Source organism: Trachypithecus francoisi, unplaced genomic scaffold (genome assembly GCF_009764315.1).
Source record: "Trachypithecus francoisi isolate TF-2019V2 unplaced genomic scaffold, Tfra_2.0 Lachesis_group7, whole genome shotgun sequence".
Taxonomy (NCBI): domain Eukaryota; kingdom Metazoa; phylum Chordata; class Mammalia; order Primates; family Cercopithecidae; genus Trachypithecus; species Trachypithecus francoisi.
The window spans coordinates 61,888,738-61,914,971 of NW_022681472.1; the positions used below are offsets into that span (position 1 = coordinate 61,888,738).

At 39.7% G+C, this 26,234-nt stretch overlaps 1 protein-coding gene and 1 long non-coding RNA gene across 6 annotated transcripts in view; one reads left to right on the top strand and one right to left on the bottom strand.

Annotated features, from left to right (window-relative positions):
• The window catches only part of ZFPM2 (zinc finger protein, FOG family member 2), a 489,264-nt gene extending 463,271 nt beyond the window's left edge, over positions 1-25,993 (top strand). For 4 of the 5 annotated variants that reach the window (XM_033202439.1, XM_033202440.1, XM_033202442.1 and 1 more), the window contains 3 exons: positions 16,514-16,720; positions 20,167-20,391; positions 22,491-25,993. In XM_033202439.1, the coding sequence (XP_033058330.1) occupies positions 16,514-16,720; positions 20,167-20,391; positions 22,491-24,982 (2,924 nt within the window). In that variant the 3' untranslated portion in view covers positions 24,983-25,993. The remainder of the gene's footprint in view (positions 1-16,513; positions 16,721-20,166; positions 20,392-22,490) is intronic. The other variant, XM_033202441.1, reaches the window with a different exon arrangement.
• LOC117078908 lies at positions 1,273-19,887 on the bottom strand. Its single transcript, XR_004435195.1, has 3 exons — positions 19,767-19,887; positions 4,075-4,171; positions 1,273-1,430 (listed from the first exon to the last, which is right to left on the bottom strand). It is a non-coding gene; the product is annotated as an uncharacterized LOC117078908 (long non-coding RNA).
• Positions 25,994-26,234: the final 241 nt, after the last annotated feature.

Genomic DNA, 26,234 nt, shown 5'->3' on the forward strand with positions numbered 1-26,234 from the left:
ATGCGGTTTGTTTGCTTGTTTGTTTTTAGCTTAAAATAAAGTTTCACACTGATATTCCTATCTATTGCCCGAGGCTCCTTATCCTACTATATATTGAGGCAGAGTAATACAAAATCTAAACGTGATTTAATTGGTTCAATTTGCTATATATTTTTATGCTAAGCTTAGGTCCATATCTTGATGAGCCCCCGTAGTTGTGCTAGAGGTTTACAGCTTCACATTGCTTGCATTTCCTTATTTTTATAAAGCAAGCGTCTATCAATCACACAGATAAATTAGAAAGAAACATGTATAGACATAACACCTGGAAAAGATTTTTCAGCGTGCTATGTAATTATTAACCTGATATTTACCATTGTAAGAAGCCATGAATTGCAGATAGCATGGATGAAGTTAAAAGCTTTTATTCTGGATACATTTTGCTTATACAGAACTCTATAGGTATGGTGGAACAATATAATTGAAGCTTTGTCAGCGCTGTAACCTAGCAACAGATAATACTGTTAGGTTACTGAATTGCTCCTGGTTGACAAGTAGGGAGTATTTTTGTGTTTATCATGTTTGCTAATGATGGGATCCTTTCCAAAAGGCTTGTCTTAATCTTAATTAGAGTTTATCAGCAGAGGTCTGCATGACATTGTGCAGAGACTGATTTCATAAATAATAAAAAGTGCAAGTGAAAAATTTGGCAGGATGGGAAGATATTTAAGGCCACTGCTTCTAGTAAGAGGAGCATGAATTTCCAAAATATAATCGAGTTTGAACTGTGACTTTATTCTTTATTATCAAAACTTGTAGTACACTTCACTGCAGTTTTGACAGCAATTATAAGAAAAATTTATAGGCTTCCTGTTAGAAACCATATCTGGTTGCACAAGAACCTTGATCATAAACATTACTTAGAACAGTAAATATATGCTTTTTCAAGAATGTCAAGGTCTTAGTAGTTACTCCTTTTCATGGAAACTTGAATAAGTATTTGTCCTTTATTTGTGAAGGGAGTGGTATTGTGAGTATGATGACTGAGGAGAGTGACTATGTTTGCAGCATAAGAGACAGACAAAGAGGGAATCCTAAAATAACCTTTCCATTTGGTGGAAGCAAGGAAGGTATCAGATAGCTGCTTCAGTCCCTGATGTCATTTGATAAAGATTTCATGCCCATGCAGGAGGAATGTGATTTTTTTGCTCTAGTTTGCACAATATGATCTTTCCACAGTTTTGGAGGATGTATTACTATTGATCATTCCTAATAATAAAATACATCACTTCAAAATAATAAAGAATTAAGCATTGTAAAACTAAACATAATCAACAAATTTACCAAGTTCCTCACTGGCTTATTGAATTGAAAGATGAGGCTAAGTCATTGTATCATTGTTTATCCACTTCCTTCACCATTTCACTCATCATTCCTACATTCTTCAAACACTGCAGGAAAAGGGAACATTCAAAGGTAGTTTCGCTTGGCGCGGTGGCTCACCCCTGTAATCCCAGCACTTTGGGAGACCGAGGTGGGCGGATCACCCGAGGTCAGGAGTTTGAGACCAGCCTGGCCAACATGGTGAAACCCCGTCTCTACTAAGAATACCAAAGATTAGCCGGGTGTGATGGCGGAGGCCTGTAATCCCAGCAGGGAGGCGGGAGAGTCACTTGAACCTGAGAGGCGGAGGTTGTAGTGAGCCGAGATCGCGCCATTGCACTCTAGCCTGGGCAGCAAGAGCAAAACTCCCTCTCAAATAAATAAATACATAAATGCTATTTTCCTTTTTTTTCTTTTTTTTTTTTGAGACGGAGTCTCGCTCTGTCGCCCAGGCTGGAGTGCAGTGGCCGGATCTCAGCTCACTGCAAGCTCCGCCTCCCGGGTCTACGCCATTCTCCTGCCTCAGCCTCCCAAGTAGCTGGGACTACAGGCGCCCGCCACCTCGCCCGGCTAGTTTTTTGTATTTTTTAGTAGAGACGGGGTTTCACCGTGTTAGCCGGGATGGTCTCGATCTTCTGACCTCGTGATCCGCCCATCTCGGCCTCCCAAAGTGCTGGGATTACAGGCTTGAGCCACCGCGCCCGGCCCATAAATGCTATTTTCAAGTGTCATTTTCTGAGTTTCAAAATGGACATCTTCTCTACTGAATTGTCTGAGCACTCCTGTGAAATATTTGATCATCAAGAGACTTTTTTTGTTCATCGAGCTTAACTCTTTCTACGCTATATGAAGTGCAGATAGTTTACTCCTATGGCAGTTATTCTTAACTATGGAAGAAAACCAAGCCCTCCAGAGAGCTTCTAAAAAATACTGAAGCCCAAACTTCAGTACCAGAGGCTGATTTGATGGCTCTCGGACAGGGCCCACAATCAGCGTTGGTTCTAAGTTCCCCTTGTGACTGTTTTGTTCAGTCCAGGTCACCAGTCAGTGCTTGATGGTTAGGTCGAATCTTGATGCCCTTTTTAATGTCCAGCTAAACTTGCAATTTAAACAAGGAGTTGGGAAAGTGCTGCGTTTGTGTTTTATATTAATAATTGAGCTTAATGTATGTGAAGTGCTTAGAACAGTGCCTGCCACATAGTAAGTGCTTTCTAAGTGTTCACTATCTTAATGAGGTTAGTCACGTTACAAGATAACTTGGAGTCAGCGGGGCATGGTGGCTCACACCTGTAATCCCAGCACTTTGGGAGGTGGAGGATCCCTTGAGCTCGGGAGTTCAGTACCAGCCTGGGCAACATGGCAAAACTCCATCTCTACTAAAAATACAAAAGTTAGCTGGGAGTGGTAGCACACGCCTGTGATTCCAGCTACTCAGGATGCTGTAGTAGGGATCTCCTGAGCGGTGAGATGGAGGTTGCAGTGAGCTGAGCCGTGATTGCCACTGCACTCCAGCCTGGGTGACAGAGACCCTATCTTAAAATAAAGTAATAAAGTAACTTGGAGTCACTTCTACATCACACATAAATTTTATTCTCCACATTGTGGCTATGCATTTAAAAACTATCTAATAACTATGTAACCTGCCTAATACTGCTTCATAAATTCCTTCAGAGAGAGAACTGTGCCAATTATTCAAACTTAGTAATGAAGGTAGGAGTGTTACAGAGTGAACACCAGATGGCGCCATGGCTTGGAACACCTAGTTTTTCATATAAAATCTAGAGCCAAACTGCCTTATTCAAAATCCCATCTCCCATATTTCCTTCTCATCTTCCAGTTCACCTCTAGCTGTGTTACAGACTTTGAACAACTTACACTTCCAGCATCGTGATCCCACAGTAAAATGAGAATCAATAAAAGCGTCCTCACTGCTTTCTTAGGGGAAATCAATAAGATAATTCTTTTTTTTTTTTTTTTTTTTTTGAGACGGAGTCTCGCTCTAGCCCGGGCTGGAGTGCAGTGGCCGGATCTCAGCTCACTGCAAGCTCCGCCTCCCGGGTCTACGCCATTCTCCTGCCTCAGCCTCCCAAGTAGCTGGGACTACAGGCGCCCGCCACCTCGCCCGGCTAGTTTTTTGTATTTTTTTTTTTTTTTTTTTTTTTTTTTTTTTTTTTTGAGGCGGAGTCTCGCTCTGTCGCCCGGACTGGAGTGCAGTGGCCGGATCTCAGCTCACTGCAAGCTCCGTCTCCCAGGTTTACGCCATTCTCCTGCCTCAGCCTCCCGAGTAGCTGGGACTACAGGCGCCCGCCACCTCGCCCGGCTAGTTTTTGTATTTTTAGTAGAGACGGGGTTTCACCGTGTTAGCCAGGATGGTCTCGATCTCCTGACCTCGTGATTCGCCCGTCTCGGCCTCCCAAAGTGCTGGGATTACAGGCTTGAGCCACCGCGCCCGGCCATGGGAAATCAATAAGATAATTCATACAAAGCTTTTAGCACAGTGCAGGTGTGTAGCACATAGTAACCACTTAATAAATCTGTGATTATTACTATTAGTAGCACATGATGATGGAAGCATAAAAAGATGCTCACAACTGGATGATGAGAAATATTTAGTCTAAGGCTGTCATTTGAAATGATGTGGGTAATGCGATTTTCCAAGCTCACACAGTAACTAATAACGAAATCAGACCCAAACCAAACTTTCTTACTCACCAATAAAGTGCTCTTTATAGTTCATCTTTGCATTGAGGACAAATACATTTTCCGTGATTTCAGGTGCCACCTGTTCTTCACTATTAGTGTGTAATTCCTTAAAATAAGAACATTTACCCTTGAATTGCAGTGTAAACAAAATAGTAACAGTTTTATCAATGAAGGATACAGTCGTCCCTCAGTATCCATTGTGGATTGGTTCCAAGACCTTCCTCAGACACCAAAATCTGAGGATGTTCGAGTACCTGATATAAAACTTTATTGGTTTTTTTACTTGTGTTATTCTTCATTATTGTAATTTGGGGTAATATTTTTATCTGAGTTTTATTGAATCCGAGGATGCAGAACCCAATGATATAGAGCATATATTTACATTGCCACATGTCCAACCAATAACTTTACTGAATTCCCTTTGTTTTCATATTAATATAGCATTAATATGGATTAGTGTATTGGAAATGCACTTCGTTTAAATTTGGGGCACATTAAGCATACTGCTTCTTATGAAAGCCACAGAAAACATCTGTTCAGATTCCTTAAATTTCATCTCTATAGAGAGTCAACAGGAACACTCCACTGGCACTGGAAACACAGGGAGAAACTCACATCAATCAAGTAACCAGGAACTAAATCATTAAAAAATGTTGAGATCTCCCGAGTTCATTCAAATGAGAAGAGTTAATATGGCCAAATATAGTGAACTCCTTCTTAGCAGCAACTTCATTTCACCAGGTGCTTGGCTTTCAAATGGGGTTTGTTAAATAGCTTTGCTAGGAAAGTTGAGAAGGAAGAAGATCTTATGCCTTGTGTTTATGTTTTTTTTTTTTTTTTTTTCGGTTTTCCTAAAATCATCTCATATGAGGCCACTTTTTAAAAGTTATATTCTTATTCTTAGTTATGGCTTAAAATTTTTATGCCAGTGTTCTAGGTTCACAGAGGATGTTTTGTAGTGAAAAAAAAAGTACCCTCATTTTTTCCTCGATTTTTAAAATTCTGATAAAATACACATAACATAAAATGTAGTATCTTAACCATTTTCAAGTGTATAGTTCAGTGGCATTCACATTGTTGTGCAACTATTACCACTATTCATCTCTAGAGCTCTTTATCTTGCCAAACAGAAATTCTATTTACGCTAAACCTAAATCCTCAACCCCCTATTCCCAGCCCTGGGCAACCACCATTCTACTTTCTGTCTCTATGATTTGGGATACCGTAAGTACTCGATGTAGGTGGAATCATACACTGTTTGTCTTTTCGTGACTCACTCATTTCACTCAGTACAATGTCCTCAAGCTTCGTCCATGTTGTAGCATATGTAAGAATTTCCTTTCTTTTCAAGGCGGAATAATATTCAGTTGTACGTGTAGATCACATGTTTCTTATCCATTCCTCTGTCAATGGATATTTCCATGGGTTGCTTCCACGTTTTAGCTATTGCAAACAATGCTGCTATGAGCCTGGCTGTTCAAATAGCTCTTTGAGACTCTGCTTTCCTTTCTTTTGAGTATATATCCGTAAATAGAATTGTTAAAATCATAGGTAATTCTAGTCTTAATTTTTGGATAACTCATCATTTTGTACAATTTTACATTCCCTCCAACAGTGCACAAGGGTTCCAGTTTCTCTACATCCTTAACAACACTTCTTATTTTCTTTTTTATTTTCTTCTGATAATGGTGCTCTTATTTTAAAGACAAATGTAATATCCTGTGGTTTGTTTTAAACATGAGGTCAAAGGGTACAAGATTTTGTAGCTAAATGTCAACATGACTTAGCATTTTCATGTGCTTGTATAGCTTCTTAATTTACATAAATACTACTACCCTCTACACAATTGTAAATTAAAGTAGGCCATATTTATCTCAGCTCTGAAGCATTAAAATAGGAAACTAGTTCTCCTGTCCCTTCAGATCCACATAGATTGCTAGAAATTATTTCTGTTTCTAACTGGTCCACAATAGTTTGTGATCCACAAACAAATGCAACCTTATTCTTCTTTTCTAAAATGAGTTAGCTGCCTCCAGTGAAGTGTAGACAGATCTGCTCATTGGATTCACAGGTGTGCCTTTTCTTTCTGGTGAGATTTCTTTCCTCTTGGATTTAGCAGGGCGGTAAGAAATGAGAATAATAATAGCCCCAAGCAGATTAAACTAAAATGATAATAGCTAACAATTATATAAACATTTGTTATATGGTATTTATTATATGATTATATGTCAGGTGCTGTTCTTAAGCTTTCACATATATTAGCTCATTTAATCCCCATAATAACATCATGAGTTCAGCACTGTTTATCATCTTTCACGTTTTCAGGAATGAGGAAACTGACAGGTAGAATGCTTAGGTGACAAGTTCTATGTCACACACATAAGTGCCAAAGCCACTAGATTTCCACCTAGGCAGTCTGGTTCCATTGCCCAAACATGCCCCAAGAGCCATCACACTCTGAAAGTTTTATTAGCATCAGTAATTGAAGATACGTTACAATATTTGGGTTATTACTTCCTATGAATGACTCCCTCAAGTTGTATGTTCTAAATTCACCATCTAAAAACTCAGCCAAACAATTATAAAGAAATCCAACCCTTGATTTCTGTGGTGCCATTTTCTTGATTTCCCTCTAACATTTAAATATAAGCTCTTGGTACATTTTAATAATCTCATCTTCTCTGTGCACATCCTAAATGTTGAGATACCCCAAGTTTCTTTGGTGATCCTCTTTTCACTCCATACTCTCCCTAGGTTACCACATGAATGCAGAGAGCATCCATGGTCAATTAGAATGTGCAGATCACTTCCAAAATATTTTTTTTCTTCAGCCTGTATGTCTTCTCCAAGTTCCATCTTTCTCCTAGATAAATTCACCAGAAGTCTGTCAGGTACACCAAACTTTACATTTTCAAAACAGAATTCATTATTTCTGTGCATGCACATATACACACATACACACAACACACACACATGCACACCTGGACTTTGCAGTTGGACAGACAAAAGTGTAAGTCACAATTCTGCCCCTGGCCCTGTGTATGGCTTTGGGAAACTTAGTTATCCTCTCTAAGCTTCAGTTTTCTCAAACTAGGGAACTAATACCTACCTCACAGAGTAATTGACAGGATTAAAATGGATGAATTACATAAACCACTTAGCTTATCAGGCCCAAAGAAAGTACTCCTGGCCGGACACCGTGGCTCATGCCTGCAATCCCAGCACTTTGGGAGGCCAAGGCAAGAGGATTGTTCGAGCCCAGGAGTTCTAGACCAGTCTGGGCAACATAGTGAGACTCCTTCTCTACAAAAAATATTTTTAAAAATTGGCCAGGCTCCGTGGCTCACACCTGTAATCCCAACACTTTGGGAAGCCAAGGCGAGTGGATCACGAGGTCAGGAGATTGAGACCATCCTGGCTAACATGGTGAAACCCCATCTCTACTAAAAATACAAAAAATTAGCCGGGCATGGTGGCGGGCGCCTGTAGTCCCAGCTACTCGGGAGGCTGAGGCAGGAGAATGGTGTGAACTGGGGAGGCGGAGTTTGCAGTGAGCCAAGATGGCACCACTGCACTCCAGCCTGGGTGACACAGGGAGACCCCGTCTCAAAAAAAAAAAAAAAATTAGCCAAGAGTGATGATCACACCTGTAGTCCCAACTACTGGCTGGGGTGACTTTTCTGTAATTCTAAACCTTCACACATGCTCATTTATAGGGCAATAATGATGTACCTGCCTCATCCTGCCTACACGTTTTTGCTATTTTACCTCTATTTGTTCTTCATGAGCTAATAAAAACATCACCTTGGATAGCTTGCCTAACTTCTCCAAGAAGTTAGGCCAGTTACTCACTCCTCTCACATTTTCTTTAGCATTAGGGGATGACACCCTTAATGTGGTATTGTAATATATTTGCATATATGTGTGTATTCTAATTGTAGAGCTGCATGTGAAGCCATAGCGCCCAGCCTAGCACGCAGCAGAGATTTCAATGAATAGCTGATTAGTGAATGATTTGAAAGATTAAATCCAAAGATAACTGACTTTCTCGAGTCCAACAGTACATTTTCAGTCTAATTTAGCCTTTTAGAATGATATGCTCTGACTAAACCATCAAATGAGATAAAGTGATAACGATAATAAAATTTGAAACATTATTGGGTACATGTGAAAACACAAATATATATTACAACTGTCGAGTCATTTAATGATGCATACAAATGATTTTTTGTTCACTTTTATTTGAAGTTAGTTTTTTCTTTAATTTTTTTTCTTTTTTTTAATTATACTTTAAGTTCTAGGGTACATGTGCATAACGTGCAGGTTTGTTACATATGTATACTTATGCCATGTTGGTGTGCTGCATCCATCAACTCATCAGCATCCATGAATTCATCATTTATATCATGTATAACTCCCAATGCAATCCCTCCCCCCTCCCCCCTCCCCATGATAGGCCGCGGTGTGTGATGTTTCCCTTCCCGAGTCCAAGTGATCTCATTGTTCAGTTCCCACCTATGAGTGAGAACATGCGGTGTTTGGTTTTCTCTTCTTGTGATAGTTTGCTAAGAATGATGGTTTCCAGCTGCATCCATATCCCTACAAAGGATGCAAACTCATCCTTTTTTATGGCTGCATAGTATTCCATGGTGTATATGTGCCACATTTTCTTAATCCAGTCTGTCACAGATGGACATTTGGGTTGATTCCAAGTCTTTGCTATTGTGAATAGTGCCGCAATAAACATACGTGTGCATGTGTCTTTGTAGTAGAATAATTTAAAATCCTTTGGGTATATACCCAGTAGTGGGATGGCTGGGTCATATGGTACATCTAGTTCTAGATCCTTGAGGAATCGCCATACTGTTTTCCATAATGGTTGAACTAGTTTACAATCCCACCAACAGTGTAAAAGTGTTCCTATTTCTCCACATCCTCTCCAGCACCTGTTGTTTCCTGACTTTTGAATGATTGCCATTCTAACTGGTGTGAGATGGTATCTCATTGTGGTTTTGATTTGCATTTCTCTGATGGCGAGTGATGATGAGCATTTTTTCATGTGTCTGTTGGCTGTATGAATGTCTTCTTTTGAGAAATGTCTGTTCATATCCTTTGCCCACTTTTGATGGGGTTGTTTGTTTTTTTCTTGTATATTGTTTGAGTTCTTTGTAGATTCTGGATATTAGCCTTTTGTCAGATGAGTAGATTGCAAAAATTTTCTCCCATTCTGTAGGTTGCCTGTTCACTCTGCTGGTAGTTTCTTTTGCTGTGCAGAAGCTCTTTAGTTTAATTAGATCCCATTTGTCAATTTTGGCTTTTGCTGCCATTGCTTTTGGTGTTTTAGACATGAAGTCCTTGCCCATGCCTATGTCCTGAATGGTACTACCTAGGTTTTCTTCTAGGGTTTTTATGGTATTAGGTCTAACATTTAAGTCTCTAATCCACCTTGAATTAATCTTCGTATAAGGAGTAAGGAAAGGATCCAGTTTCAGCTTTCTACTTACGGCTAGCCAATTTTCCCAGCACCATTGATTAAATAGGGAATCCTTTCCCCATTTCTTGTTTCTCTCAGGTTTGTCAAAGATCAGATGGCTGTAGATGTGTGGTATTATTTCTGAGGACTCTGTTCTGTTCCATTGGTCTATATCTCTGTTTTGGTACCAGTACCATGCTGTTTTGGTTACTGTAGCCTTGTAGTATAGTTTGAAGTCAGGTAGCGTGACGCCTCCAGCTTTGTCCTTTTGACTTAGGATTGTCTTGGCAATGCGGGCTCTTTTTTGGTTCCATATGCACTTTAAAGCAGTTTTTTCCAATTCTGTGAAGAAACTCATTGGTAGCTTGATGGGGATGGCATTGAATCTATAAATCACCTTGGGCAGTATGGCCATTTTCACGATATTGATTCTTCCTATCCATGAGCATGGTATGTTCTTCCATTTGTTTGTGTCCTCTTTGATTTCACTGAGCAGTGGTTTGTAGTTCTCCTTGAAGAGGTCCTTGACATCCCTTGTAAGTTGGATTCCTAGGTATTTTATTCTCTTTGAAGCGATTGTGAATGGAAGTTCATTCATGACTTGGCTCTCTGTTTTTCTGTTACTGGTGTATAACAATGCTTGTGATTTTTGCACATGAATTTTGTATCCGGAGACTTTGCTGAAGTTGCTTATCAGCTTAAGGAGATTTTGGGCTGAGACAATGGGGTTTTCTAAATATACAATCATGTCATCTGCAAACAGGGACAATTTGACTTCTTCTTTTCCTAACTGGATACCCTTGATTTCTTTCTCTTGCCTGATTGCCCTAGCCAGAACTTCCAACACTATGTTGAATAGGAGTGGTGAGAGAGGGCATCCCTGTCTTGTGCCAGTTTTCAAAGGGAATTTTTCCAGTTTTTGCCCATTCAGTATGATATTAGCTGTGGGTTTGTCATAAATAGCTCTTATTATTTTGAGGTACGTTCCATCAATACCGAATTTTCTTGAGCGTTTTTAGCATGAAGGGCTGTTGAATTCTGTCAAAAGCCTTTTCTGCATCTATTGAGATAATCCTGTGGTTCTTGTCTTTGGTTCTGTTTATATGCTGGATTACGTTTATTGATTTGTGAATGTTGAACCAGCCTTGCATCCCAGGGATGAAGCCCACTTGATCATGGTGGATAAGCTTTTTGATGTGCTGCTGAATCCGGTTTGCCAGTATTTTATTGAGGATTTTTGCATTGATGTTCATCAGAGATATTGGTCTAAAATTCTCTTTTTTTGTTGTGTTTCTGCCAGGCTTGGTATCAGGATGATGTTGGCCTCATAAAATGAGTTAGGGAGGATTCCTCTTTTTCTATTGATTGGAATAGTTTCAGAAGGAATGGTAGCAGCTCCTCCTTGTACCTCTGGTAGAATTCAGCTGTGAATCCATCTGGTCCTGGACTTTTTTGGTGGGTAGGCTATTAATTATTGCCTCAATTTCAGAGCCTGTTATTGGTCTATTCAGGGATTCAACTTCTTCCTAGTTTAGCCTTGGGAGAGTGTAAGTGTCCAGGAAATTATCCATTTCTTCTCGATTTTCTAGTTGATTTGCGTAGAGGTGTTTATAGTATTATCTGATGGTAGTTTGTATTTCTGTGGGGCCGGTGGTGATATCCCCTTTACATTTTTTATTGTGTCTATTTGATTCCCCTCTCTTTTCTTCTTTATTAGTCTTGCTAGCAGTCTGTCAATTTTGTTGATCTTTTCAAAAAACCAACTCCTGGATTCATTGATTTTTTGGAGGGTTTTTTGTGTCTCTATCTCCTTCAGTTCTGCTCTGATCTTAGTTATTTCTTGCCTTCTGCTAGCTTTTGAATGTGTTTGCTCTTGCCTCTCTAGTTCTTTTAATTGTGATGTTAGAGTGTCCATTTTAGATCTTTCCTGCTTTCTCTTGTGGGCATTTAGTGCTATAAATTTCCCTCTACACACTGCTTTAAATGTGTCCCAGAGATTCTAGTATGTTGTATTTTGTTCTCATTGGTTTCAAAGAACATCTTTATTTCTGCCTTCATTTCGTTATGTACCCAGTAGTCATTCAGGAGCAGGTTGTTCCGTTTCCATGTAGTTGAGCGGTTTTGATTGGGTTTCTTAGTCCTGAGTTCTAGTTTGATTGCACTGTGGTCTGAGAGACAGTTTGTTATAATTTCTGTTCTTGTACATTTGCTGAGGAGTGCTTGACTTCCAATTATGTGGTCAATTTTGGAATAAGTGCGATGTGGTGCTGAGAAGAATGTATATTCTGTTGATTTGGGGTGGAGAGTTCTATAGATGTCTATTAGGTCCGCTTGGTGCAGAGATGAGTTGAATTCCTGGATATCCTTGTTAACTTTCTGTCTCGTTGATCTGTCTAATGTTGACAGTGGAGTGTTGAAGTCTCCCATTATTATTGTATGGGAGTCTAAGTCTCTTTGTAAGTCTCTTAGGACTTGCTTTATGAATCTGGGTGCTCCTGTATTGGGTGCATATATATTTAGGATAGTTAGCTCTTCCTGTTGAATTGATCCCTTTACCATTATGTAATGGCCTTCTTTGTCTCTTTTGATCTTTGATGGTTTAAAGTCTGTTTTATCAGAGACTAGGATTGCAACCCCTGCTTTTTTTTGTTCTCCATTTGCTTGGTAGATCTTCCTCCATCCCTCTATTTTGAGCCTATGTATGTCTCTGCATGTGAGATGGGTCTTGACTCTTTATCCAGTTGGCCAGTCTGTGTCTTTTAATTGGAGCATTTAGTCCGTTAACATTTAAGGTTAATATTGTTATGTGTGAACTTGATCCTGCCATTATGATATTAACTGGTTATTTTGCTCGTTAGTTGATGCAGTTTCTTCCTAGCCTCAATGGTCTTTACATTTTGGCATGTTTTTGTAATGGCTGGTACCGGTTGTTCCTTTCCATGTTTAGGGCTTCCTTCAGGGTCTCTTGTAAGGCAGGCCTGGTAGTGACAAAATCTCTAAGCATTTGCTTATCTGTAAAGTATTTTATTTCTCCTTCACTTATGAAACTTAGTTTGGCTCGATATGAAATTCTGAGTTGAAGATTCTTTTCTTTAAGAATGTTGAATATTGGCCCCCATTCTCTTCTGGCTTATAGAGTTTCTGATGAGAGGTCTGCTGTTAGTCTGATGGGCTTCCCTTTGTGGGTAACCCGACCTTTCTCTCTGGCTGCTCTTAAGATTCTTTCCTTCATTTCAACTTTGGTGAATCTGGCAATTATGTGTCTTGGAGTTGCTCTTCTGGAGGAGTATCTTTGTGGCGTTCTCTGTATTTCCTGAATTTGAATGTTGGCCTGCCCTACTAGGTTGGGGAAGTTCTCCTAGATGATATCCTGAAGAGTGTTTTCCAACTTGGTTCCATTTTCCCCCTCACTTTCAGGCACCCCAATGAGATGTAGATTTGGTCTTTTTTCATAATCCCATACTTCCTGCAGGCTTTGTTCATTTCTTTTTCTTCTTTTTTCTTTTGGTTTCTCTTCTCACTTCATTTCATTCATTTGATCCTCAATCGCTGATACTCTTTCTTCCAGTTGATCGAGTCAGTCACTGAAGCTTGTGCATTTGTCACGTATTTCTCGTGTCATGGTTTTCATCTCTGTCATTTCGTTTATGACCTTCTCTGCATTAATTAGCCTAGCTGTCAATTCTTCCACTCTTTTTTCAAGATTTTTAGTTTCTTTGCGCTGGGTACGTAATTCCTCCTTTAGCTCTGAGAAGTTTGATGGACTGAAGCCTTCTTCTCTCATCTCGTCAAAGTCATTCTCTGACCAGCTTTGATCCATTGCTGGCGATGGGCTGCGCTCCTTTGCAGGGGGAGATGCGCTCTTATTTTTTGAATTTCCAGCTTTTCTGCCCTGCTTTTTCCCCATCTTTGTGGTTTTATCTGTCTCAGGTCTTTGATGATGGTGACGTACTGATGGGGTTTATGGTATAGGTGTCCTTCCTGTTTGATAGTTTTCCTTCTGACAGTCAGGACCCTCAGCTGTAGGTCTGTTGGAGATTGCTTGAGGTCCCCTCCAGACCCTGTTTGCCTGGGTATCAGCAGCAGAGGTTGCAGAAGATAGAATACTGCTGAACAGCGAGTGTACCTGTCTGATTCTTACTTTGGAAGCTTCCTCTCAGGGGTGTACTCCACCCTGTGAGGTGTGAGGTGTCAGACTGCCCCTAGTGGGGGATGTCTTCCAGTTAGGCTACTCAGGGGTCAGGGACCCACTTGAGCAGGCAGTCTGTCCGTTCTCAGATCTCAACCTCCGTGTTGGGAGATCCACTGCTCTCTTCAAAGCTGTCAGACAGAGTCGTTTGCGTCTGCAGAGGTTCTGCTGCCTTTTTGTTGTTGTTTTTTTTTTAGCTGTGCCCTGTCCCCAGAGGTGGAGTCTCCAGAGACAGGCAGGTTTCCTTGAGCTGCTGTGAGCTCCACCCAGTTCAAGCTTCCCAGTGGCTTTGTTTACCTACTTAAGCCTCAGCAATGGCAGGCGCCCCTCCCCCAGCCTTGCTGCTGCCTTGCGGTTAGATCGCAGACTGCTGTGTTAGCAATGAGGGAGGCTCCGTGGGCCTGGGACCCTCCCGGCCAGGTGTGGGATATATTCTCCTGGTGTGCCCATTTGCTTAAAGCGCAATATTGGGGTGGGAGTTACCCGATTTTCCAGGTGTTGTGTGTCTCAGTTCCCCTGGCTAGGAAAAGGGATTCCCTTCCCCCTTGCGCTTCCCAGGTGAGGCGATGCCTCGCCCTGCTTCAGCTCTGGCTGGTTGGGCTGCAGCAGCTGACCAGCACCGATTGTCCGGCACTCCCTAGTGAGATGATCCCAGTACCTCAGTTGAAAATGCAGAAATCACCGGTCTTCTGTGTCACTCGCGCTGGGAGTTGGAGACTGGAGCTGTTCCTATTTGGCCATCTTACTCCGCCCCCCCCCGAAGTTAGTATTTTTGAATTCAATTTTACTTATTTACTAAATCTTTTGGTTCAAAATTTGAGAATAAATACTCTTGAGTCGTCCTACCCTATAGCTTACCACAGTGATAAAGATTATTTGTGGCTGGGCATCTTCTCTAAAACCTCAGTTTCTCTTGGGCACCTGAGTCCAATTCTTTCCTTACTTTTTTGAAAGGTACACATAGCTGGACTTAAACAATAATGTAAAATTAATGACTGAAGTCTAGTGACTCTGAAAGACCACATGACCTAAACCTGAGTTGTGGTTTCTTGCTGTGTCTCCCCTATCTCTTCATTACACAGCCTCAATAAACTGTAGTTCAGTGGAAAGATAGGTGCAAATGATTGAATGATTACCTGTCCACAGTTGCAAGTAGTTTGGATCTGAATGCCCATAAGGGAAGGAAGACATAGAAGCTAATCGCAGAAGCCTTCCATGGGGAAGAACAGCAGAAATACCGCCACTCACACTTTCATTGCTCCTCTGATTTCGTCATGATGCGGTTTAGCTTCTATTATTTGAAAAGAAGTAAATAAAATCAAAATAAATCTGTTTTATTCAACTGTGGTAAACTTGTATACTTTCAGATACATTTGTGTCAAAGTGAAAAATGTTGTTTTCTAGCATTTTAGTATATTTGTTTGTTACTTTGAAACTTTCACACAAATTTGGGGTCTGTAGTCTTAGCTTTATTTTTTAACAATCATATACTCTCACAGATGGTTTTGTTTCCTTACCTTTACAACTTAATCAGCTGGCTTAATTAATTGCCCAACGTTTCTCTAAAACAATGTTCTGATTCTTCTAGGCAACTCTGCCATATCATATGCTGTTGTTATCTTTTCCACCAGAGTTTTACCACAAGTTGTTTAAAAACCATGAGCTCTAAGGGTAGAAAAAATGAAGTGCAGTTGAAAAGACAGTTATGTTGAAAGATAAACAGTGCAATATGTCTTATCAAAATGGGTACAAGTTTGGGCTGCTTAATGAGTGCAATACACAGCCTTCCAATCTATACACAATGGAAAAAAAAGAGCTTTATAACATATCAAGTATGCTACATTATTTCAGGCATAACTGTATAGGATACATATCTAGGCCTGAGAGTGTAGATAACAAAATATAAGTGCTTTGCCTGTCTAAACATGTTAAATAAATGAGCATTTGCTATCACATTCCAATACATTAGATGTACTTGCATAGTTTTTCTTTTTAATGCAAAACATGCGATTGTTGAAGTGCAGTGCCAGAGCATATCTTAGTGTTTGAAGAGACATCTTTTCATTTAAACAAATCTTTATTTAAATGAGCCTTTTTGAAAAGGATTTTTGGCATATCTTCATTTCAGGAAGTTCAATCAGGGTAAATGGAGATGAAGAAGCTACATTATACATAATATTATATAAGTAAAGATCATCCAGCCAAAAAAAAAAAAAGGCAGCAGACATAGCAGAGTATAACTACCTGCATTTCACTTTAATTTTCTGGATTTTAGGAGTTTTTGTTTACTTGTTCTGTAGTTTGGGTATTGGTATTGATATGATGGAAGTATTTTATGGGGGGGAAGAGAAGGAGAGAGATCAATAACTTCTGACTTTCATAAAATATAGAAAGAATAACTTCAAATGCTCACAGGAAATAAATTTCAGCAGTTGGGTCCTTACCATGCTGGTTTTTAGGTACTATCCCAATGTACTGGTAAGGTTACTGATTCAGGCAAGCCCCAGAAAGCATACAATTGACAAAAATCTCTACAAATTATGTTTATGCTGTACTTGATTCTTAGCCTCCTCCTACTTCTGGTCACTAAACAGTTCATTTAACGCAAAGAGTACAATTTTCCACACAGGAGGCAAAAGGAGCACAACTGTTGCCTTGATCAAACACTCCACTCCAGTAGGAACCGGTGTGAAAAACATGAGAAGGTGCTGTGGACATCAATCTAGTGTACAACAGACTCAAGCATCCTATGTCAATTTTATCTTTTTCTTTTTTCTTCTTAATAGGGGGTCAGCTTTGGTGTACAACTACGAAGGCCATCTCTGAGGGTGAAGAGCTAATTGCCTTTGTGGTGGATTTTGACTCAAGGCTACAAGCTGCCAGTCAGATGACTCTCACAGAAGGGATGTACCCTGCACGCCTGCTGGACTCAATTCAGCTGCTTCCTCAGCAAGCTGCCATGGCTTCTATTTTGCCCACAGCTATTGTCAATAGTAAGTGCTCAGTGCTGTGTAGCCCGGCTTTAGAGGTGATGGGAATTTATGGGAGAAAAAAATGTCTACTGACAAGAAACCAGGAACAGACCTTTTTCCTTCAGTGTTGTGGCTTCATTTTATCTTTGTGTGTGTTGGTGTGTGTGTGGTCAGTTTTCCTGGGAGTATAGAAAGAACCCTTAACTCCAACCATTTCAAGTCAGATTCCTGAATGTCACACACACACACACAAAGCTGCTATTCTACATGAGTTGAATAATATTCAAGGCTACTTAGCTATGAGAAGGCGAGCACCTTGCATTAATGCTTCTATAGTAGAAAACATTTGGTATTCTTTAAGGGCCATAGACTTAAAAACTTGAAAAGAAGAAACAGAATACAAAATCAAAGTTTGATTAGATAGACTAACAATAAGGAAGTGTATCCTGGATAAATCAAGACATCTGCTAATGCAAAAAGGTAAAAAATAAATTAATTAATTAAGAAAAATGCATGATAAGCTTAGAAAACTTTATATGGAGACTGTTTAAGTAGGCCCTGGCAAATTTACCTTTGTGATTTTATTTTGTAAAAAGGAAATTGAACTTAGTTTGTATTTTTGTGTCACAGAATGACACTTCATATGACAGAAAATCAGTGGTCTGGGGTCCCAAAATCTGTGTTCTAGACAGATCTGCTTTTATCTAGCTCTATGAAAAAAACATGAGTAGCAGATACATCTTAAGAGGAGAATAGATTCTGAAGTTAGTAGGTAAGCAAAAAATTGCATCCACTCAAAAATATGCTTTAAAATCTCTGAGACTCTGAATGAGTCAGAAAAGAAATCCAGAGAGGCAATGATGTCTTGATATTAAAATATAAAATATTCAACTGTAATTATATTCTTGCTGTAATAATCATCCTTTAGATTAAAGAAATTATCAGATGAGTCTGAAATTACTGTGCATTCCATCAATGATATAGCACTTCCATCTAAGCTAGTATTATTGGATTTCCTTAAGGTAAATGTACCTATTTTCTTTCCTGGATCTTTACTTTGATTCTGATAGTGAGGAACTGGAAATAACATGGGCCCAACCTGAATCTGAGGCAAAAGGATTTTATTGCCAAAGACTCTAGGAGTATCTGATGTTATTGGGAAGCTCCAATGTATAGATGTTAATTCTAATTATAGTGGAAAGTGTACTCTATTTGCTTTCTGTAGCAAGACAACTATTTATGTCAAATAATTCAGCATAGATGCAGAGGGCTGCTTTCATTCTTAAATTCATCCTGCTTAAATGGACCCTTTACTAAACTGTGTAGCCTCATGAATAGTGTAAATGAAATTAACTTGGAAGGGAGAGGTTAAATAATAAACAGTAGTAGCATATAATTTTTAAATTAAATGTTAATTTGAAACTCTACATTATACTTGCTACCCTTACTTCCCCTTCACTAGAATTTGATCACTAGTTTTTCTCCTCATCGCCTTTAATGTGATCTCCCTGAGCCATCTCCTTCACCACCATGGGCTCCACCAACAACCATAAATAACAGTTCCCAAATTATAAGTTCAGTCATTTCTGCTGAGTTTTAGGCCTCCATTGCCATTTATCCCATGTTCTTCTGTATTTCTTACAGAAATATCAGATTCCACATGTCTAATCTAATGTGAACATGTGCCACTGTTTGCCTGGCTTAGTCCCATTGTACATTTTTATCTGGCATCCCTCTGGATGGTGACCCCTTTCTCTACAAAAGTCCTGAGTTTGCACAATACAAGGTCAGATTTGGTCACCCTATACATGCCCTAGCCTGAAGACATCACCCCTCCATCTTCTGTTCCCTGTGTAGATGAATGAAACCATTCCTCACACAGAAGCTTGGAAGCAAAACAGAGCCGTATTCATCCGTTCTAGAATCTAGTCACCAAGCATTGTTCATGACTTCTAGTCAGTGCTACTTCCTCAGCATGATTCTTCCTCTCTGCCACCCTTGCCATGGAGGCATTATGGAAGAGTGGTAAAGACCAGATTCCAATCCCATTTCAACCACTGATGAAGTCATGGATGGGCAAGTTCCTTAACACCAGTCTCCTCACCTATATATGGATGAAGGGGGAAAATACACACACAAGGAGAGATTTTCCATGAGCGAACACATGAACATGACACATCATAGCATGACCTGATAAATACGGTACCAGTATTAGCTGCAGTTCAAACCCTGTTGTGTTTCTCTTAGAGTACTGCAGTTGCCTCCCACCAGTCAAAAGTGTTTCTTCCAAAGTCACTACCTTCAAAACTAGACTCTGCTGCTGTGATTCTATAATATCTGATTATGTCAGTGTCTTCCTTAAAATGATTCAGTGATGCTTCATAATCATGAAGACAAAATCTAAAACTCTTTGAGAGCCTGCAATTCTTTCAGCAGGATGATCCAACCGCTCGTCTTCATATAACTAGCTTAATTTCATCCTTTACACGTCAGCTCAGGCTGAGCTCAATCTTCCCTCTAAATCCGTTTCTAATCTCCTCCTCCCTCCACTTCTGACATCAGCCTCTTTATCATGCCCCGGGGCATTCCTCAGATACCTCCATCAGAACAGTTATTAGGCTGTAATGTAATTAGCTGACCACATGTCCATCAACCAGAGGATACTGTATGCTTCCTAAGGCCAGTTGTTTAGTCTTTCATTTTGTTTTATACCCAGCCCAACACAGAGTTGGGCATATAGTAGCCATTCTGTAATTACTGTGTTAAAAAATAATGGTGTCAGGGGTTGGCATCAGGGCTAACATTAGTTCAACCATTACATCCTTACCTTTTAATCAATTAGATAATTTACATCACTATAAATGTATATTTTTTCTAACCATAAATACAATTTAAAATCAATATCTTAGGCCAGACACAGTGGCTCACGCCTGTAATCAGCACTTTAGGAGGCTGAAGCTGGTGGATCACCTGAGGAAAGGAGTTTGAGACCAGCCTAGCCAACATGGAGAAACCCTGTTTCTACTAAAAATAAATACAAAAATTAGCCAGGCATGGTGGCACTCACCTGTAATCCCAGCTACTTGAGAGGCTGAGGCAGGAGAATTGCTTGAACTCAGGAGGTAGAGGTTGCAGTGAGTTGAGATCACACCACTGCACTGTAGCCTGGGTGACAGAGTGAGAATCTGTCACAAAAAAAAAAACAAAATAAAATCAATATCTTGTGTTTTAAATGTTGGAGTGTCCTCTTTCTAGAGTCTGGGAAGTTAAATTGCAGAGTATGACATTTCTTTCAAAGCTGAGTCCTCCGCTGTAGAACAACACCAAAGACTGTTACTCATCACTGTCCGATTGCCCAGTTTAGGACCTGAGAGCAGAGTCTGAGAAAAATTGAACTACATGCTGCTTTACCCATGGTTGGTTTCAAATGGACAGCAGCAAATGTGTCTCTGTGTTTTTACCTGCAGAGGATATATTCCCTTGCAAGTCCTGTGGCATCTGGTATCGGAGTGAGCGGAATCTGCAGGCCCATTTGATGTACTACTGCAGTGGGAGGCAAAGAGAAGCTGCTCCAGTGTCAGAGGAAAATGAAGACAGTGCCCATCAGATTTCCAGCCTGTGCCCCTTCCCACAGTGCACCAAGAGCTTTTCAAATGCTCGAGCTCTAGAAATGCACCTGAATTCACACAGTGGTAAATGCCGCTTTTGTTTCTTCTGTTGCTCCAGAAGACTCTATTACTTTTATAAATATATATGCATTACATGTATACATCTATATCTGTCTATCTGTAGCTATCTATAACATCAAAATCAAACTTTCTGGGTCAACCAGTGTGATCTTATGCCACTTATACTCAGCACATTTTACTCAAAGGACTTGGGTCTTAATTCTTTTCTGACAAATTCAGTGCTCTGACCACAGACCAAATAATTCTATTTGTTTTTGACTGAGGTTTTCAAAAAGCACATTATTTTCAAAAGAAAGTCTCAATACCCTTTGAATATTGTCATTTGTTGCTTTAGTGTCAAGCAATCTTTGGAAACTGACCATAGTGTTTCCTGTATGGTAGGGAAGAAATAATAATATAAGTATTTGCTGAATTGAAATACAGCTACTCTATTGATAGATCCAATTAAAATTACAATTCAGGGATGTTACTTTTAAATATGGATCAGTAAAATATTTCTGACTTCCAAAAGATGCATCATAACAGCTTAGCTGGTTTTTATGACATAAAACTACTTTTAGTACTATGTTTTAAAATCCCTTAAAAAAAATAGGCTGAAAAACAAATAAGCTTTTTAAGGCCCTCTCTTAATAGCAAGGTGGCAACTGATCCCATTTAATTTGAAATTGTATGCCAGCTATTTTTGGTTTCATTTCACAGCATTCTAATTAACATATTTTTTTTAAAAATGAATTTAATTGAATGTACAGAATTCTATTGACTTTAAATAATTTTAGGTACATTCTTGCATGGGACAAACTAGGGACTAAGAATCATAGCTTTTCAGCACCTGTGATACAAACCTTGTAGGACACCTCTGGGTGACTTTCTTAGCTGTCTTTGCCTAGATTAAATGATTTTAAAATGGAAATACATGTTGAGTTTTAAGTTACTGTTCTAACCTCCAGTGCTCTAGTACAGTTCAAGCTTTTGTCTTTGAACCTATAAAAGTAGGCCATTTCCTTTCTGCTCATCCTCTTTCCTCTTCTTGCAAATGAGCTATCTCCATATAGATAATAAAGCAGGGGAACCAGAAACAGATTGGTTGTCTCAGATGGTGAGTAAAGTCATGTACCAAACAGAAAGAGCAGAATACAGGGGTCCTTTCAGCTAAATGGAAAAAATGAGTATTGGATTCATTAAGGAAAAAAGGAGACAAGGATAGGTAGACCCCTTTTATGACTACAGGACTAGGTACGTCTGCCATATTTTCAGCTTATGAATATAAAAGGCAGTCTTATTTTAGTCCAGAGTACGGAGGGGATAAGCCAAACCCGATTTTACCATATGCTGACCAATGGGAGCTAGAGTCAACCTTAGTGATGCTTACCCACCACAGTCAGTGGTAATATTCAAAATATGTAATCATGGACTAGAAATAGGCAGCGATCAATCAGCATGGATGCCAATGCGAAATGACTATATTAGTGTACCAGTAGACTATATTAGTCTACCAGGTAAATATCAGCCCTGGATAGAGATAAACTATGTTCAGCAAAACTACAGCATAAAATTTTAAATGTATATTAAATATAAATTAGGATGTTATTGATTACTTTACAAAATGGTTTCTCTTTGACTTCTTTAGAATATAACCTATATGTAGTGTAATGAGAGTTGATTTGCATTGGTTTTCAATAGCAACCCTAATGAATGCTCACTTCTTCCTAATGTAGAGGCTAATGTTATAGTAGGAAGGTTATTGGATCAGTAATTATAAAATCCGAGGCTCAGGCATGGCTTCATCACTTAATAGCTTTATTAACATAATCAATCCCCTTAGCCTCCTTCAGCATGTTTCCCCATCTGTAAAATGGAGACAGTGACACTTATTCCACTTCGATGCCATAATATTCATGAAAGTACTTTGAAAACTATAAAGTGCTATTATTATTATCACACACTGTAAGACATGTCACAAGAAAACAGTTAATATAACGAATGAGATTCTGAACAATTTCATTCCTATTGTGTTGCAAACATTAGGTCATTAGAAAAGGTCCCTAGCATTCAAAAAGCAACACACATGTTTCTCATTGTTCTTATTTTGTATGTCTCCCTAGGAGTGAAAATGGAAGAATTCCTGCCCCCTGGTGCTAGTCTAAAATGCACCGTCTGTAGCTACAATGCTGATTCTGTGATCAACTTTCACCAACACCTGTTCTCCCATCTCACTCAAGCTGCCTTCCGATGTAACCACTGCCATTTCGGCTTCCAGACTCAGAGGGACTTATTGCAGCACCAGGAGCTCCATGTCCCTAGCGGCAAACTTCCCAGAGAAAGTGACATGGAACACTCTCCAAGTGGAACCGAAGACAGCTTACAGCCAGCCACAGACTTATTGACGAGAAGCGAACTTCCCCAAAGCCAAAAGGCCATGCAGACTAAAGATGCGAGCTCTGACACAGAGCTGGACAAGTGTGAGAAAAAGACTCAGCTCTTTCTCACAAACCAGAGACCAGAGATACAGCCTACAACAAATAAACAAAGCTTTTCTTACACAAAAATAAAGTCTGAGCCCTCTAGCCCAAGACTTGCCTCATCTCCAGTTCAGCCTAATATTGGGCCTTCTTTCCCTGTGGGCCCTTTCCTATCTCAGTTTTCTTTCCCCCAAGATATCACCATGGTCCCTCAAGCTTCAGAGATCTTAGCCAAGATGTCTGAACTGGTGCATCGGCGACTGAGGCATGGCAGTAGTAGCTACCCTCCCGTCATCTACAGCCCCTTGATGCCCAAGGGGGCTACTTGTTTTGAGTGTAACATAACATTCAATAATTTGGATAATTATCTAGTGCACAAAAAGCATTATTGCAGCAGCCGATGGCAGCAGATGGCTAAGTCCCCAGAGTTCCCTAGTGTGTCAGAAAAGATGCCTGAAGCTTTGAGTCCCAACACCGGCCAAACCTCCATAAACCTTCTCAACCCAGCTGCTCATTCTGCTGATCCTGAGAATCCACTTCTTCAAACACCTTGCATCAATTCTTCCACTGTCTTAGATTTAATTGGGCCAAATGGGAAGGGCCATGACAAGGACTTTTCCACTCAAACTAAGAAGCTGTCCACCTCCAGTAACAATGATGACAAAATTAATGGAAAACCTGTTGATGTGAAAAATCCCAGTGTCCCCTTAGTGGATGGGGAAAGTGACCCAAATAAGACTACCTGTGAAGCTTGCAACATTACCTTCAGCCGGCACGAAACATACATGGTCCACAAACAGTATTATTGTGCTACTCGCCACGACCCTCCACTAAAGAGGTCTGCTTCCAACAAAGTGCCTGCCATGCAGAGAACCATGCGCACACGCAAGCGCAGAAAGATGTATGAGATGTGCCTACCTGAGCAGGAACAAAGGCCTCCACTGGTTCAGCAGAGATTTCTTGACGTAGCCAACCTCAGTAATCCTTGTACCTCCACTCAAGAACCCACAGAAGGGCTAGGAGAGTGCTACCACCCAAGATGTGATATCTTTCCAGGAATTGTCTCTAAGCACTTGGAAACTTCCCTGACGATCAACAAGTGTGTTCCAGTTTCCAAATGTGACACTACTCATTCCAGTGTTTCCTGCCTAGAGATGGACGTGCCCATAGATCTCAGCAAAAAGTGTTTATCTCAGTCTGAGCGGACGACCACGTCTCCCAAAAGGCTGCTGGACTATCACGAGTGTACTGTGTGCAAGATCAGTTTCAATAAGGTAGAAAACTATCTGGCCCACAAGCAGAATTTCTGCCCAGTTACTGCACATCAGCGTAATGACCTGGGTCAACTGGACAGCAAAGTGTTTCCGAATCCAGAAAGCGAACGAAACAGCCCTGATGTCAGCTACGAAAGAAGCATAATAAAATGTGAGAAAAATGGGAATTTGAAGCAGCCTTCCCCCAATGGAAACCTATTTTCATCCCACCTAGCAACCCTGCAAGGCTTGAAGGTCTTTAGTGAAGCCGCTCAGCTTATTGCTACAAAAGAAGAAAACAGACATTTGTTTCTTCCACAATGCCTTTACCCTGGAGCAATAAAGAAAGCAAAAGGAGCTGACCAGCTTTCTCCATATTATGGAATCAAGCCAAGTGATTATATTTCTGGTTCTCTTGTCATCCATAACACTGACATCGAGCAAAGCACAAATGCAGAAAATGAATCTCCTAAAGGCCAGGCTTCCTCAAATGGGTGTGTTGCGCTGAAGAAAGATTCTCTGCCATTGTTGCCCAAAAATCGAGGAATGGTAATAGTGAACGGTGGACTGAAACAAGATGAGAGACCTGCTGCCAACCCACAGCAAGAGAACATTTCCCAGAATCCTCAGCATGAAGACGACCACAAATCTCCCTCCTGGATCTCTGAGAACCCATTAGCTGCCAATGAGAATGTCTCACCAGGAATTCCCTCAGCAGAGGAACAGTTGTCTAGTATAGCAAAAGGTGTGAATGGTTCCACCCAGGCTCCAACCAGTGGGAAATATTGCCGGCTGTGTGATATCCAGTTCAACAACCTTTCAAACTTTATAACTCACAAGAAGTTTTATTGCTCATCACATGCAGCGGAACATGTCAAATGAACTAACTGAATAAACATCAGTCACCTCTGGTATCAGTGTTTAGTATGTTGTTCTAACCAGTCCAGAAAAAAAAAAAAAGTTATTTGAATTACATCTGGGCAATCAGGAGATAATTCATTATGGCTGAGTTGAAGACTTGAGGTGTAATTTCATTACAGTCCATTAGTAAAGTGTATTATTGGTGCCATTTTCAAAAAAAATTAATTTATTTTACCAGCAGTATTCATAGCTGTGGTTATGTTATTTTTTATTTAAAAACTTTATATTAAAGTCATTTGTAATGTTATTGTATAGTTATTGTGTAGCACATATGGTTTGCACTGTATAGTAGCTTTTAAAGAAAATAGTCACAAACAATACAGAAAATCATTTTAGAAATAGCTTCAAAAGCACTTGTGTATCTTGATTTTTTCTTATATGCTGTTGCAGATATATGTATATGCTAAAATATAACTTGCAAAGATGTTCTAAATACACATGCTATAAGTTCGCCTTAAGATTTCAATTCTTGGATAATCAGGCTCCGTTTGCACTTTATATTTTAGCAGATACAGTCTCTTAGTCACTAGGCTTTGCATTTGTATGTAGCTGTATGTTTCTGTCCATTTTCTTAATCCTAAACCTGTATGTTAAATGAAGATGGCAATTTTTTTCTTGTATAGTACTTGGATTTTCTTTCGCTGATGCAGCTCTGTCTCAATTTTTAAACCTTTGCTGTTAAATGCAATACTTTATAAAGAATGAACAAAATTACTGGAAGCAGTATTGTAAGTAATGAGGTAGTATTAATCAGTTTTATCTTTTGAAAGGCACAGTCTAAATCGAAACCCTAAACTCAATGCTGCAAGTATGAATTTAATTCATATATAAGAACTATTTAAATATAAGAGTAGCAATACTGCACCTGGTGATCGCAAAGATAATGTTCTACTTCTGATAGAAATAATTTCTCAACAAATGTTGTTACTATGCATGTATATGGATGGAATAAAATTCCAGATTGTTGGAGGAGTTTGGCGTACTTTTTTTCCCTTTAAAATAGAAGAGAAACCCTAAATCTATTCCTTGTGATGAGAATAGTTTCAAAATGGCACTGAATAGCTGTATCAACACAATGACAAATCAGTAAAGAGAAAGATTGTCCTTTACATACACCTAATTAATAGAACTTGCTCTATTAAAATGAACTAGAGGCTCCAGGCCATGAAACTAGAAAAGTTCTTCATTATAACTATGTATAATTAGCAGAATC